This window comes from Pseudophryne corroboree, chromosome 3 (genome assembly GCF_028390025.1).
Source record: "Pseudophryne corroboree isolate aPseCor3 chromosome 3, aPseCor3.hap2, whole genome shotgun sequence".
Classification (NCBI taxonomy): Eukaryota; Metazoa; Chordata; class Amphibia; order Anura; family Myobatrachidae; genus Pseudophryne; species Pseudophryne corroboree.
This window is the reverse complement of record NC_086446.1, coordinates 305,319,861-305,336,596: the sequence shown is the minus strand read 5'-3', so window position 1 is coordinate 305,336,596 and position 16,736 is coordinate 305,319,861. Positions and strand designations below refer to the sequence as shown.

The following is a 16,736-nucleotide window of genomic DNA, read 5'->3' as shown; positions in this document are numbered from 1 at the left end:
ACATTTCTGATACTACAAGTACCACAAAAAAGGGTATTATGTGGGGTGTGAAAAAACTACCCGTAGTTTTTCCTGAATCAGATGAATTAAATGAGGTGTGTGATGAAGCGTGGGTTTCCCCCGATAAAAAAACTGCTAATTTCTAAAAAATTATTGGCATTATACCCTTTCCCGCCAGAGGTTAGGGCGCATTGGGAAACACCCCCTAGGGTAGATAAGGCGCTCACACGCTTATCAAAACAAGTGGCGTTACCGTCTCCTGATACGGCCGCCCTCAAGGAACCAGCTGATAGGAAGCTGGAAAATATCCTTAAAAGTATATACACACATACTGGTATTATACTGCGACCAGCAATCGCCTCAGCCTGGATGTGCAGTGCTGGGGTGGCTTGGTCGGATTCCCTGACTGAAAATATTGATACCCTGGACAGGGACAGTATATTATTGACTATAGAGCATTTAAAGGATGCATTTCTATATATGCGAGATGCACAGAGGGATATTTGCACTCTGGCATCAAGAGTAAGTGCGCTGTCCATTTCTGCCAGAAGAGGGTTATGGACGCGACCGTGGTCAGGTGATGCGGATTCCAAACGGCATATGGAAGTATTGCCGTATAAAGGGGAGGAGTTATTTGGGGTCGGTCTATCGGACCTGGTGGCAACGGCTGGGAAATCCACCTTTTTACCCCAGGTCACCTCTCAGCAGAAAAAGACACCGTCTTTTCAGGCTCAGTCCTTTCGTCCCCATAAGGGCAAGCGGGCAAAAGGCCACTCATATCTGCCCCGGGGCAGAGGAAGGGGAAAAAGACTGCAGCAGGCAGCCTCTTTCCAGGAACAGAAGCCCTCCCCCGCTTCTGCCAAGTCCTCAGCATGACGCTGGGGCCTTACAAGCGGACTCAGGCACGGTGGGGGCCCGTCTCAAGAATTTCAGCGCGCAGTGGGCTCACTCGCAAGTGGACCCCTGGATCCTGCAGGTAGTATCTCAAGGGTACAAATTGGAATTCGAGACGTCTCCCCCTCGCCGGTTCCTGAAGTCTGCTTTACCAACGTCTCCCTCCGACAGGGAGGCGGTATTGGAAGCCATTCACAAGCTGTATTCCCAGCAGGTGATAATCAAGGTACCCCTCCTACAACAGGGAAAGGGGTATTATTCCACGCTGTTTGTGGTACCGAAGCCGGACGGCTCGGTGAGACCTATTTTAAATCTGAAATCCTTGAACACTTACATACAAAGGTTCAAATTCAAGAGGGAGTCACTCAGAGCAGTGATAGCGAACCTGGAAGAAGGGGACTATATGGTGTCTCTGGACATCAAGGATGCTTACCTCCATGTCCCAATTTGCCCTTCTCACCAAGGGTACCTCAGGTTCGTGGTACAGAACTGTCACTATCAGTTTCAGACGCTGCCGTTTGGATTGTCCACGGCACCCCGGGTCTTTACCAAGGTAATGGCCGAAATGATGATTCTTCTTCGAAGAAAAGGCGTCTTAATTATCCCTTACTTGGACGATCTCCTGATAAGGGCAAGGTCCAGGGAACAGTTAGAGGTCGGAGTAGCACTATCTCAAGTAGTACTACGACAGCACGGGTGGATTCTAAATATTCCAAAATCGCAGCTGATTCCGACGACACGTCTGCTGTTCCTAGGGATGATTCTGGACACAGTCCAGAAAAAGGTGTTTCTCCCGGAGGAGAAAGCCAGGGAGTTATCCGAGCTAGTCAGGAACCTCCTAAAACCAGGCCAAGTGTCAGTGCATCAATGCACAAGGGTCCTGGGAAAAATGGTGGCTTCTTACGAAGATATTCCATTCGGCAGATTCCACGCAAAAATATCCTGGAACTAAGGGCCATTTACAATGCCCTAAGTCAAGCAAGGCCTCTGCTTCAGGGTCAGCCGGTGTTGATCCAGTCGGACAACATCACGGCAGTCGCCCACGTAAACATACAGGGCGGCACAAGAAGCAGGAGGGCAATGACGGAAGTTGCAAGGATTCTTCGCTGGGCGGAAAATCATGTGATAGCACTGTCAGCAGTGTTCATTCCGGGAGTGGACAACTGGGAAGCAGACTTCCTCAGCAGACACGACCTCCACCCGGGGGAGTGGGGACTTCACCCAGAAGTATTCCACATGATTGTGAACCGTTGGGAAAAACCAAAGGTGGACATGATGGCGTCCCGCCTCAACAAAAAACTAGACAGATATTGCGCCAGGTCAAGGGACCCTCAGGCAATAGCTGTGGACGCTCTGGTAACACCGTGGGTGTACCAGTCAGTGTATGTGTTCCCTCCTCTGCCTCTCATACCCAAGGTACTGAGAATCATAAGAAGGAGAGGAGTAAGATCTATACTTGTGGCTCCGGATTGGCCAAGAAGGACTTGGTACCCGGAACTTCAAGAGATGCTCACGGAGGACCCGTGGCCTCTACCTCTAAGAAAGGACCTGCTCCAGCAGGGACCCTGTCTGTTCCAAGACTTACCGCGGCTGCGTTTGACGGCATGGCGGTTGAACGCCGGATCCTGAAGGAAAAAGGCATTCCGGATGAAGTCATCCCTACCCTGATCAAAGCCAGGAAGGATGTAACTGTGCAACATTATCACCGTATTTGGCGTAAATGTTGCGTGGTGTGAGGCCAGGAAGGCCCCTACAGAGGAATTTCAACTGGGTCGTTTCCTGCATTTCCTGCAAACAGGACTGTCTATGGGCCTAAAATTAGGGTCCATTAAGGTTCAAATTTCGGCCCTGTCGATTTTCTTCCAGAAAGAACTAGCTTCAGTTCCTGAAGTTCAGACGTTTGTCAAGGGGGTACTGCATATACAGCCTCCTTTTGTGCCTCCAGTGGCACCTTGGGATCTCAATGTAGTTTTGGGGTTCCTAAAATCACATTGGTTTGAACCACTCACCACTGTGGACTTAAAATATCTCACATGGAAAGTGGTAATGCTGTTAGCCCTGGCTTCAGCCAGGCGTGTCTCAGAATTGGCGGCTTTATCCTATAAAAGCCCTTACCTAATTTTTCATACGGACAGGGCAGAATTGAGGACTCGTCCTCAATTTCTCCCTAAGGTGGTTTCAGCATTTCACTTAAACCAGCCTATTGTGGTACCTGCGGCTACTAGGGACTTGGAGGATTCCAAGTTGCTGGACGTAGTCAGGGCCCTGAAAATATATGTTTCCAGGACGGCTGGAGTCAGAAAATCTGACTCGCTGTTTATCCTGTATGCACCCAACAAGCTGGGTGCTCCTGCTTCTAAGCAGACTATTGCTCGTTGGATTTGTAGTACAATTCAGCTTGCACATTCTGTGGCAGGCCTGCCACAGCCAAAATCTGTAAAAGCCCATTCCACAAGGAAAGTGGGCTCTTCTTGGGCGGCTGCCCGAGGGGTCTCTGCTTTACAACTTTGCCGAGCAGCTACTTGGTCAGGGGCAAACACGTTTGCTAAATTCTACAAATTTGATACCCTGGCTGAGGAGGACCTGGAGTTCTCTCATTCGGTGCTGCAGAGTCATCCGCACTCTCCCGCCCGTTTGGGAGCTTTGGTATAATCCCCATGGTCCTTTCGGAGTTCCCAGCATCCACTAGGACGTCAGAGAAAATAAGAATTTACTTACCGATAATTCTATTTCTCATAGTCCGTAGTGGATGCTGGGCGCCCATCCCAAGTGCGGATTGTCTGCAATACTTGTACATAGTTACAAAAATCTGGTTATTATTGTTGTGAGCCATCTTTTCAGAGGCTCCTCTGTGATCATGCTGTTAACTGGGTTCAGATCACAGGTTGTACGGTGTGATTGGTGTGGCTGGTATGAGTCTTACCCGGGATTCAAAATCCTTCCTTATTGTGTACGCTCGTCCGGGCACAGTATCCTAACTGAGGCTTGGAGGAGGGTCATAGGGGGAGGAGCCAGTGCACACCAGCTAGTCCTTAAGCTTTTACTTTTGTGCCCAGTCTCCTGCGGAGCCGCTATTCCCCATGGTCCTTTCGGAGTTCCCAGCATCCACTACGGACTATGAGAAATAGAATTATCGGTAAGTAAATTCTTATTTTTACAGTGAGACCTGCTGGCAACAGGCTCACTGCAGCGAGGGACTAAGGGGAGAAGAAGCGAACCTACCTGCTTGCAGCTAGCTTGGGCTTCTTAGGCTACTGGACACCATTAGCTCCAGAGGGACCGACCGCATGGAACTGGCCTTGGTGTTCGGTCCAGGAGCCGCGCCGCCGTCCCCCTTACAGAGCCAGAAGTAAGAAGAGGTCCGGAAAATCGGCGGCAGAAGACATCAGTCTTCACCAAGGTAGCGCACAGCACGGCAGCTGTGCGCCATTGCTCCTCATACACACTTCACACTCCGGTCACTGAGGGTGCAGGGCGCTATGGGGGGGCGCCCTGAGCAGCAATAAAAAGACCTTGGCTGGCAAAAATACCACAATATATAGCCCCAGAGGCTATAAATGTGATAATTACCCCTGCCAGAATCCATAAAAAAGCGGGAGAATAGTCCGCGAAAAAGGGGCGGAGCTATCTCCTTCAGCACACTGGCGCCATTTCTCCCTCACAGCTCCGCTGGAAGGAAGCTCCCTGGCTCTCCCCTGCAGTCTACACTACAGAAAAGGGTAAAAAAGAGAGGGGGGGCACTAAATTTAGGCGCAGTATATATAACAGCAGCTATAGGGGACATAATTCAGTTAGTCCCTGCATTATATAGCGCTCTGGTGTGTGCTGGCATACTCTCACTCTGTCTCCCCAAAGGGCTTTTGTGGGTCCTGTCCTCTGTTAGAGCATTCCCTGTGTGTGTGCGGTGTGTCGGTACGGCTGTGTCGACATGTTTGATGAGGATAATGATGTGGAGGCGGAGCAGATGCCTATAGAAGGGATGTCACCCCCTGCGGGGCAGACACCTGAGTGGATGGACTTATGGAAGGAATTGCGTGCACGTGTCGACTCCTTACACAAAAAATTTGACGACATGCCAAATGCGGGACAGCCGGCTTCTCAGCTCGTGCCTGTCCAGGCGTCTCAAAGGCCATCGGGGGCTCTAAAACGCACGCTACCTCAGATGGCAGACGCGGATGTCGACACGGATACTGACACCAGTGTCGACGACGATGAGTCTAGTCTAATGTCCACTAAGGCCATTCGTTGCATGATTGAAGCAATGAAAGAGGTGTTACAAATTTCTGATATAAACCCAGGTACCACTAAAAAGGGTATTATGTTTGGGGAGAAAAAACTACCCGTAGTCTTTCCCCCATCAGAAGAATTAAATGAAGTGTGTGAAGAAGCGTGGGCTTTCCCTGATAAAAGATTGGTAATCTCTAAGAAGTTACTAATGGCGTTCCCTTTCCCGCCAGAGGATAGGTCACGTTGGGAGACACCCCCTAGGGTGGATAAAGCGCTCACACGTTTGTCTAAAAAGGTGGCACTACCGTCTCCGGATACGGCCGCCCTCAAGGAACCTGCTGATAGAAAGCAGGAGGCGATCCTGAAGTCTGTATATACACACTCAGGCATTATACTTAGACCTGCTATTGCGTCAGCATGGATGTGCAGTGCTGCCGCTGCGTGGTCAGATTCCCTGTCAGAAAATATTGACACCCTAGACAGGGACACTATTCTGCTAACCATAGAGCATATAAAAGACTCAGTCTTTTACATGAGAGATGCACAGAGGGAGATCTGCCGGCTGGCATCTAAAATAAGTGCACTGTCCATTTCTGCTAGGAGAGGCTTATGGACTCGCCAGTGGACAGGGGATGCAGATTCAAAAAGGCACATGGAAGTTTTGCCTTATAAGGGTGAGGAGTTATTCGGGGATGGTCTCTCGGACCTAGTTTCCACAGCAACTGCTGGGAAGTCAACATTTTTACCCCATGTTCCCTCACAGCCTAAAAAGGCGCCGTTTTATCAGGTACAGTCCTTTCGGACTCAGAAAAACAGGCGTGGAAAAGGCGGGTCCTTTCTGTCCAGAGGCAGAGGTAGGGGAAAAAGGCTGCAACAAACAGCAGGTTCCCAGGAGCAAAAGTCCTCCCCCGCTTCTTCCAAGTCCGCCGCATGACGGTGGGGCTCCACAGGCGGAGCCAGGTACGGTGGGGGGCCGCCTCAAAAATTTCAGCGATCGGTGGGCTCGCTCACAGGTGGATCCCTGGATCCTGCAAATAGTATCTCAAGGGTACAAACTGGAATTCGAGGCGTCTCCACCCCACCGATTCCTAAAATCTGCCTTGCCGACAACTCCCTCAGGCAGAGAGGCTGTGCTAGAGGCAATTCACAAGCTGTATTCCCAGCAGGTGATAGTCAAGGTGCCCCTACTTCAACAAGGACGGGGTTACTATTCCACACTGTTTGTGGTACCGAAACCGGACGGTTCGGTGAGACCCATTTTAAATTTGAAATCCTTGAACACATACATAAAAAAATTCAAGTTCAAGATGGAATCGCTCAGGGCGGTTATTGCAAGGCTGGACGAGGGGGATTACATGGTATCCCTGGACATCAAGGATGCTTACCTGCATGTCCCCATTTACTATCCTCACCAGGAGTACCTCAGATTTGTGGTACAGGATTGCCATTACCAATTCCAGACGCTGCCGTTTGGACTCTCCACGGCACCGAGGGTGTTTACCAAGGTAATGGCTGAAATGATGATACTCCTTCGAAGAAAGGGAGTTTTAATTATCCCGTACTTGGATGATCTCCTAATAAAGGCGAGGTCCAAGGAGCAGTTGTTGGTGGGAGTAGCACTATCTCAGGAGGTGCTACACCAGCACGGTTGGATTCTGAATATTCCAAAATCACAGCTGGTTCCGACGACACGTCTACTGTTCCTGGGTATGATCCTGGACACAGTCCAGAAAAAGTGTTTCTCCCGGAGGAGAAAGCCAAGGAGCTGTCATCTCTAGTCAGAGACCTCCTGAAACCGAAACAGGTATCGGTGCATCACTGCACGCGGGTCCTGGGAAAGATGGTGGCTTCTTACGAAGCAATTCCTTTCGGCAGGTTCCATGCCAGAATCTTTCAGTGGGACCTGTTGGACCAATGGTCCGGATCGCATCTTCAGATGCGTCGCCTAATAACCCTGTCTCCAAGAACCAGGGTGTCTCTGCTGTGGTGGCTGCAGAGAGCTCATCTTCTAGAGGGCCGCAGATTCGGCATACAGGACTGGGTCCTGGTGACCACGGATGCCAGCCTTCGGGGCTGGGGGGCAGTCACACAGGGAAGAAACTTCCAAGGACTATGGTCGAGTCAGGAGACTTCCCTACACATAAATATTCTGGAACTAAGGGCCATTTACAACGCCCTAAGTTAGGCAAAATCCCTGCTTCTACACCAGCCAGTACTGATCCAGTCAGACAACATCACGGCAGTCGCCCATGTAAATCGACAGGGCGGCACAAGAAGCAGGATGGCAATGGCAGAAGCCACAAGGATTCTCCGATGGGCAGAAAATCACGTACTAGCACTGTCAGCAGTGTTCATTCCGGGAGTGGACAACTGGGAAGCAGACTTCCTCAGCAGGCACGACCTCCACCCGGGAGAGTGGGGACTTCATCCAGAAGTCTTCTCGCTGATTGTAAATCGATGGGAACGTCCACAAGTGGACATGATGGCGTCCCGCCTAAACAAAAAACTAGAGAGATATTGCGCCAGGTCAAGGGACCCTCAGGCGATAGCTGTGGACGCTCTGGTGACACCGTGGGTGTTCCAGTCAGTTTATGTGTTCCCTCCTCTGCCTCTCATACCAAGGGTACTGAGAATAATAAGAAACCGAGGAGTAAGAACAATACTCGTGGTTCCGGATTGGCCAAGACGAGCGTGGTACCCGGAACTTCAAGAGATGATCTCAGAGGACCCATGGCCTCTGCCACTCAGACAGGACCTGCTGCAGCAAGGGCCCTGTCTGTTCCAAGACTTACCGCGGCTGCGTTTGACGGCATGGCGGTTGAACGCCGGATCCTGAAGGAAAAGGGCATTCCGGAGGAGGTCATTCCTACGCTGATTAAAGCCAGGAAAGATGTAACTGCAAAGCATTATCACCGCATATGGCGGAAATATGTTGCTTGGTGTGAGGCCAAAAAGGCCCCAACAGAGGAATTTCAACTAGGTCGATTTCTGCATTTCCTACAAGCAGGAGTGACTATGGGCCTGAAATTAGGCTCCATTAAGGTACAGATCTCAGCTCTGTCGATTTTCTTCCAGAAAGAACTGGCTTCACTACCTGAAGTTCAGACGTTTGTGAAGGGAGTGCTGCATATTCAGCCCCCGTTTGTGCCTCCAGTGGCACCTTGGGATCTCAACGTGGTGTTGAGTTTCTTAAAATCACATTGGTTTGAGCCACTTAAAACCGTGGATCTAAAATATCTCACGTGGAAAGTGGTCATGTTATTGGCCTTGGCTTCGGCCAGGCGTGTGTCAGAATTGGCAGCTTTGTCTTGTAAAAGCCCTTATCTGATTTTCCATATGGATAGGGCAGAATTGAGGACTCGTCCTCAGTTTCTCCCTAAGGTGGTATCAGCTTTTCACTTGAACCAACCTATTGTGGTGCCTGCGGCTACTAGGGACTTGGAGGATTCCAAGTTGCTGGACGTAGTCAGGGCCTTGAAAATTTATGTTTCCAGGACGGCTGGAGTCAGGAAAACTGACTCGCTATTTATCCTGTATGCACCCAACAAGCTGGGTGCTCCTGCTTCTAAGCAGACTATTGCTCGCTGGATTTGTAGCACAATTCAGCTGGCGCATTCTGCAGCTGGACTGCCGCATCCTAAATCAGTAAAAGCCCATTCCACAAGGAAGGTGGGCTCATCTTGGGCGGCTGCCCGAGGGGTCTCGGCTTTACAACTTTGCCGAGCTGCTACTTGGTCAGGGGCAAACACGTTTGCAAAATTCTACAGATTTGATACCCTGGCTGAGGAGGACCTTGAGTTCTCTCATTCGGTGCTGCAGAGTCATCCGCACTCTCCCGCCCGTTTGGGAGCTTTGGTATAATCCCCATGGTCCTTTCGGAGTTCCCAGCATCCACTAGGACGTCAGAGAAAATAAGATTTTACTCACCGGTAAATCTATTTCTCGTAGTCCGTAGTGGATGCTGGGCGCCCATCCCAAGTGCGGATTGTCTGTAAAACTTGTACATAGTTACTGTTAACTAAAGGGTTATTGTTGAGCCATCTGTTGAGAGGCTCAGTTGTTTTTCATACTGTTAAGCTGGGTATAGTATCACGAGTTATACAGTGTGATTGGTGTGGCTGGTAAGAGTCTTACCCGGGATTCAAAATCCTTCCTTATTATGTCAGCTCGTCCGGGCACAGTGTCCTAACTGAGGCTTGGAGGAGGGTCATAGTGGGAGGAGCCAGTGCACACCAGGTGACCTAAAAGCTTTCTTTAGTTGTGCCCAGTCTCCTGCGGAGCCGCTATTCCCCATGGTCCTTTCGGAGTTCCCAGCATCCACTACGGACTACGAGAAATAGATTTACCGGTGAGTAAAATCTTATTTTTCCAATATTTGGAGGTTTCAGGCACTTAATTCCATTAAAGCTATACATTTTAAAGGCAAAGCCGTATTTCATTTGCACTCCAGACACTGTATGGTATAACCATAGAAGCCTACAGCTCATCTAGCTGTATCAATATACTGTTGGAAGAGATTGGGTAGAATATCCCAGCGCACAGGATGCTGGTGCTCCGAATACTAACACCGGGATCCCGATGATGAAGATCCTGACAGGGGCGAGTTATGTATTCTAACTCGCCGCCTCTAACCCTCCGTGACCGCAGCCTACCCCTAATCTCCCCGTTAAGTGCCCAACCAACCACACCCTGCTTCCTAACCCTAACGTCACTACCCCAGCAACCGAAGAACCCCCCTACCCACCGGCTGTCAGGATTCTGGCGCCTGGATACTGAGGTTTTCTGACATTTCGCTGTATTTTGGCTAACTGGGGATATTGAACATATCCCATTCAAAGCAACGTACCAGCTATATTGTAGAGTGGGTTTCAGGAAATAATCTGGAGAGATTTACCACTAGTTATTGGAATTTGCACGCTAATCTAGCAATCGCAAAAACTGCCCGACCATTATAATTACTTGCATGATATTACATACTGGACATTATTCACTATTTGCACTGCAGTAACATCAGATAGTATTTTTGTTTTAGATATTGAAGTATGTTTTGTCTATATGTGTGGCTATTAGTCTGAATAAAATGTTTTAAATTATAAGAGAAACCATTGTACTGTTCATCTTTATGAACAGGATGCCGAAATCCTGACAGCCGGAATCCCGGCACACTAGGGCTGTTCCCACGCATGGGTGTCCACAACACCCATAGAGTGGAAATAGATCCTGTGGCAAGTGCAGAGAGCCACCGATTCTTCAGGGTGGTGATGGCAGCAAGCCCACAAGGGGACTCTTATTGCTCGCCCCACTGCCGGCATTATGGCAGCCGGGATACCGCTGTCGGGATATTGACAGCCGGCATCCTGATGAACAGATATGACAATTTAATTATTTAAAAAACTTTTTATATTCTTTCCAACTGGCGCTATTGATATTTTTAGTATTTTTTTTTATTTTTAATTGAAGGGTGGCTTAACAGACTAATTCGGACCCTTTGCCATTCGGCCGCATCTTTGCCTGGATTTGGCCATGTTTTTGCCTTTATCACGATCAGCATGCATTTGCACCAACAGAGTCCTTGCTGCAAGAGATCCATCTAAGGGGGTAATTCAGAGTTGATCGCAGCAGCAAATTTGTTAGCGGTTGGGCAAAACCATGTGCACTGCAGGGGGGGCAGATATAACATGTGCAGAGAGAGTTAGATTGTGCGTGGTAAACCCGCAGATTGTGCATTAAGGGGGAGATGTACCAAGCAGTGATAAGAGTGGAGAAATGAGCTAGTGGGGAAGTTACCCACAGCAAACAATCAGATGCTCTGTATAATTTTATAGGATGCACAGTATAAATGTTACTTCAATGCTGATGGGCAACTTCTCCACTCTTTTTCACTGCTTAGTACATTTCCCCCCCCCCCCCCCCCCCCCCCCCCCCCCAAGTTCCTTGAATCTTTGAGTTACCCAGAGGGTGTATTTAACACTGTTTCTTTGAAAAATGACTTCCTACGTGCATCCCCTGGGGCATAACGCGCGGGGTATCGGCACTCAATTGCATAACAATTGGCTGCGGGTAAACCTTGTGGCTAATTGAATGTGCCCTTTTTGTGCTTCTAGTGAGTCTTTCCAGTCACAGCAAGTGCAGGCCAGCCAGCCGGAGTTATGTTGTTGTTTCACAGAAACTTATTCTAAAGTCTCCTTTAATAAACTAGACTGAATGCAAGGTAACTTCTAACTTTATAGAAGTTTTCTGCAGGGGCCTGTATGAGTGGTCATATCCCTCTAATAATTTGAAGGAGGCTGCAACCATTTACACAAGTATAAAGAGTACATTGTGGGTTTTGGTGAGGGGGGAGCAGTTAAATGGTGTCTTTGTTCTGCCGCCTGGCCCTGTTCCAGAGATCTCTCACAAGGTTTCGTGCTGACTTGCTATTTATAGTAATATGGCCCCATTGTCATGACAACAGAGCTGGAGGCCAGAGTGCAGGCAGCTATTTCTGGACCGTTTGTAATGTAACACTGGGAAAGTTAGATTATCCTCTAGACCAACTTTGGATAAAAAAAAAAAGTGAATAAAAAAAAATTAGCATCCCTCTTTTACTCTGTTCTCACCCAGACGATTGTGTCTGTACAGCTCATATCTAACTTTGTCACGTAGATTTATCAGGGCCTCCTCCTAGGTGCTCCAGGGCTGACTTTTTAGCTGGTAGGACCTCATTCTCCAGCAAGTGTTGCCCCTCTGCCTCTGTATGGGAGGAATGTGTACTACATCTGCTTAACTGACTACATACATTTTAGTTTGTGGCCTGTTAGGATTCCCTTTTAACATATATCTCAAATGCATATATAGTGTAATGGTTAGCATTACTGACTCGCAGCACTGAGGTCTTGGGTTTGATTCCCACCATGGCCCTAACTGTGGAGTTTGTATTTTCTCCCTGTGCTTGCATGTGTTTCCTCCCACACGCCAAAAATATCCTGGTAGGTTAATTGTCTCCCAACAAAAATTAACCCGTGTGTGTGTGTGTTTGTGTGCGCGCGCACACATGTGGTAGGGAATATAGATTGCATGCTCCACTGGGGCAGGGTCTGATGTGAATGGACAAATATTCTCTGTAAAGTGCTGCGGAATATGTGTGCGCTATATAAATAACTGGTAATAAATACATAAATGCAGTCTTTTTTGTGATACTGCACGATTATGCTTTGTAAAGAGAAACTTGCTTGACAAAAACCACATTTATGCATATAGTGATTGCAGAAGGATGTAGTTCGCTTCCATGTCTGTGCTGAAAGTTACTCCTCTACCTAATGGGCTGTTAATGTAAACTGGTGTGTATTCTGATGAAATTATGGGGGTCATTCCGAGTTGTTCGCTCGCTAGCTGCTTTTAGCAGCATTGCACACGCTAGGCCGCCGCCCTCTGGGAGTGTATCTTAGCTTAGCAGAATTGCGAATAGAAAATTCTTAGCAGTTTCTGAGTAGCTCCAGACCTACTCACAGATTGCGATCAGCTCAGGCAGTTTCGTTCCTGGTTTGACGTCACAAACACGCCCTGCGTTCGGCCAGCCACTCCCCCGTTTTTCCAGACACTCCCGCGTTTTTTCCTGGCACGCCTGCGTTTTTCTGCACACTCCCAGAAAACGGCCAGTTTCCGCCCAGAAACACCCACTTCCTGTCAATCACACTCCGATCACTTCAACGATGAAAAATCTTCGTTCGGATGTGAGTAAATCTACTAAGTTTTGTGATAAAATACTAACCGCATGCGCACTGCGTACCATGCGCATGCGTATTTTTGCTTTAATCGCTCTGTTGCGAAAATCGGCAACGAGCGAACAACTCGGAATGACCCCCTATGTGCCATAGGGGTAAATTCAATTATGGGTGAATCGGTGCTGCAGCATCTGCACTTTACAGCAGCCCCATCTGCCGTGCGGTAAATGATCCATTTGCAGCCAATAACATATGGGATCCAGGATAAGTTCACGCAAAAACGGGTCTGTGAAGGCTGGTTATTGGGGATTCTGCGCAAAGCCTAATCCCAGATAAATGCTGGAGGTCAGGTGCTAATAGGATAGCCCTGGGGGAAACTATTAATTGGAATTTACCACAGTTAATTGGATATCCACAATAGACTTAGTCTATGCATGCTAGTATGGTATTAACTGCAACAGCAGCATCGGTGGTCAATTCAATTACAGAGGAAGGGGGCGAATAGTTGTTGCAATGGTGTAGGCACACCAGAAACAGCACCCAAGCAGTCCAGTCTTGCCTTGGACTCACCGAGGGGGGAATTCAACTGTTTCTTCCCGTGGCCGCCACTAGATTCAATTGTTGTTGTTCCATTTGGGTGCAATGAGCCGTGTGGAGACACTCAATACCCCCACCCCTCTCTTGCTGGCAAGCTAAAATGTGTGAAAAGTGAGCCAAGCGGCACTTTTCACATTGCACCCAGCACTTTGGTCGGGTTTAGCCATTTTACGCGGATAGCCCCGGCCTGTGTTGGCTTGGAAAAAATATATACATATTTAATTGCGCCCCACGATCTCTTTGCTTTAGACAGGAGATCGGGCATGCAAAGCAATTGAATTGCACCCAATGATTTTTGATTGCAGGGAGCTGCAAAAAAGTCTGTCTGGTAGTACTATAAGTGCGACATATAGCCGCACTTACTTGCAGACGTGATTCAGTTATGAAGTGCTGATTACAATGTAACACTTTTTCTGCTGCAAGCACTTTTTTTTGTGGGATATTCTGTTGGTGTTGGGCAAGGGGAATTGCATTCTTCCCTTTTTTTTTTTTTTTTTTTTTTTTTTTTTAAGATGTTTTTTTATTTCTTCATAATTCAGTCTGCCCGCTTCTTATAAGCTATGTGCTGAACATGTTTGCAGTAGGGTTTTCAGACTTTCAAAGTTTTATAATCTTCTGTTTCAGTTTTCTAGACAAAATTGATATCGTGCAACAGAATGATTACACACCGAGTGATCAGGTGAGTAGATTTGTAATTTGCTTGTACATTAGCAGCACAGGGCTATTTCATGGGGGAGAGGGGGGGGGGTTGTATGTATGTATGTATGTATGTATGTATGTATGTATTTATAGATGGATTGTTGTAAAATATGTGTCACCCTATTTATTAAAGCAGAATAATACCCTTTTCAGACAGAAATCCTGGCAATTACTCAGGATTTCAGTGCTGGGTCGTTTTGCTGTTCTCGGCCTGACACCCCCTTCCTTCCCATCCACCCCTTTCACACAGAGAAGCAAATTACCGGGTCAAGAATTTCTACCCAGTAATTTGTGGGTCAAAACGGGTATTTCATCTGTGTAAGAGTTAACTCGGGTCAAAATTCCAACCCTGGTAAATTCCTGAGTCAAAGTCCTGGGAATTTCGACCTTGGTTGACCCTATCACACAGAAAAGGACCCGTGTTTTTCAGCAAATTAGCAGTTAGAACTTCTTCACCCGGGAATTTGCCTGTCTATCTGAAAAGAGTATAAGATATGATTCAGGTCAGTGGCTTGTCTTTGCTTTCCATAATAAATGCAGTAAAAGAAAGTTGTTACCTTTTTAAAGCAGAATGGATATCTCTTGATTCTCTGTATGGACTTCTATAATGCAGGAAGCTGACCAAGAACATTTCTAATTATTCTGTTCCCACTGTACTCTGTATATATCTCATTGTTGCCTGTTGTACTTGCCATGGTCTTTATCTTGTGTTCAGTGTAGAACACCATCAACTATTTTCAACTGATTGGGGGAGATTTATCAAACCTTGAAGATAGACAAAGGGTAAAAGTTGCCCATAGCAACCAGTTAATAATACGCACCCCCCTTGTTACCTGCTCCCCCCCCCCCCACCCATCCTCTCAGAATCAGCCCATCTTCTTCTCACATACATATTTTGTTATAGTTTTGAGTTGTGTTCCCCTGGATTAAGGCTTAGGCGGGCCCAGGGCACTTAAGACTTCAAGGGACCATACAGATCAACATTTGGGATACCATTTAACCACTTAACTGGCATAACGAGATCACGTACTGTAGCAGCGTCATCCCCCTGCCCCCCCCCCCCCAGCTTTTTACAAGTGAATCCGTTCTGCATATGTGCGTAATATAATATTTAAATTTGTAAAAATAAATTACTTTTCTCTAACGTCCTAGTGGATGCTGGGGACTCCGTAAGGACCATGGGGAATAGCGGCTCTGCAGGAGACTGGGCACATCTAAAGAAAGCTTTAGGACTATCTGGTGTGCACTGGCTCCTCCCCCTATGACCCTCCTCCAAGCCTCAGTTAGATCTCTGTGCCCGAACGAGAAGGGTGCACACTAGGGGCTCTCCTGAGCTTCTTAGTGAAAGTTTTAGTTTAGGTTTTTTATTTTCAGTGAGACCTGCTGGCAACAGGCTCACTGCATCGAGGGACTAAGGGGAGAAGAAGCGAACTCACCTGCGTGCAGAGTGGATTGGGCTTCTTAGGCTACTGGACATTAGCTCCAGAGGGACGATCACAGGCCCAGCTTGGATGGGTCCCAGAGCCGCGCCGCCGGCCCCCTTACAGAGCCAGAAGGCAGAAGAGGTCCGGAAAATCGGCGGCAGAAGACGTCCTGTCTTCAACAAGGTAGCGCACAGCACTGCAGCTGTGCGCCATTGCTCTCAGCACACTTCACACTTTGGTCACTGAGGGTGCAGGGCGCTGGGGGGGGGCGCCCTGAGACGCAATAAAAACACCTTGGATGGCAAAAAATGCATCACATATAGCTCCTGGGCTATATGGATGCATTTAACCCCTGCCAGAATACATAGAAAAACGGGTGATAAGGCCGCCGATAAGGGAGCGGAGCCTATCTCCTCAGCACACTGGCGCCATTTTCCCTCACAGCTCCGTTGGAGGGAAGCTCCCTGGCTCTCCCCTGCAGTCACTACACTACAGAAAGGGTTAAAAAAGAGAGGGGGGCACTAATTAGGCGCAGTATTAACTATACAGCAGCTATAAGGGGAAAAACACTTATATAAGGTTATCCCTGTATATATATAGCGCTCTGGTGTGTGCTGGCAAACTCTCCCTCTGTCTCCCCAAAGGGCTAGTGGGGTCCTGTCCTCTATCAGAGCATTCCCTGTGTGTGTGCTGTATGTCGGTACTTTTGTGTAGACATGTATGAGGAGAAAAATGATGTGGAGACTGAGCAGATTGCCTGTAATAGTGATGTCACCCCCTAGGGGGTCGACACCTGAGTGGATGAACTGTTGGAAGGAATTACGTGACAGTGTCAGCTCTGTATAAAAGACAGTGGTTGACATGAGACAGCCGGCTACTCAGCTTGTGCCTGTCCAGACGTCTCATAGGCCGTCAGGGGCTCTAAAGCGCCCGTTACCTCAGATGGCAGATATAGACGCCGACACGGATACTGACTCCAGTGTCGACGGTGAAGAGACGAATGTGACTTCCAGTAGGGCCACACGTTACATGATTGAGGCAATGAAAAATGTTTTACACATTTCTGATAATACGAGTACCACCAAAAAAGGGGTATTATGTTCGGTGAGGAAAAACTACCTGTAGTTTTCCTGAATCTGAGAAATTAAATGAGGTGTGTGATGATGCGTGGGTTTCCCCCGATAACAACTGA

The 16,736-nt window shown here is 48.1% G+C and overlaps 1 protein-coding gene across 3 annotated transcripts in view; it reads left to right on the top strand.

Annotated features, from left to right (window-relative positions):
• Positions 1–16,736, top strand: part of GNAS (GNAS complex locus) — a 601,606-nt gene that overhangs the window by 566,576 nt on the left and 18,294 nt on the right. For all 3 annotated transcript variants that reach the window (XM_063959384.1, XM_063959385.1, XM_063959386.1), the window contains one exon: positions 14,046–14,100. In XM_063959384.1, coding sequence (XP_063815454.1) covers positions 14,046–14,100 — 55 coding nt within the window. The remainder of the gene's footprint in view (positions 1–14,045; positions 14,101–16,736) is intronic.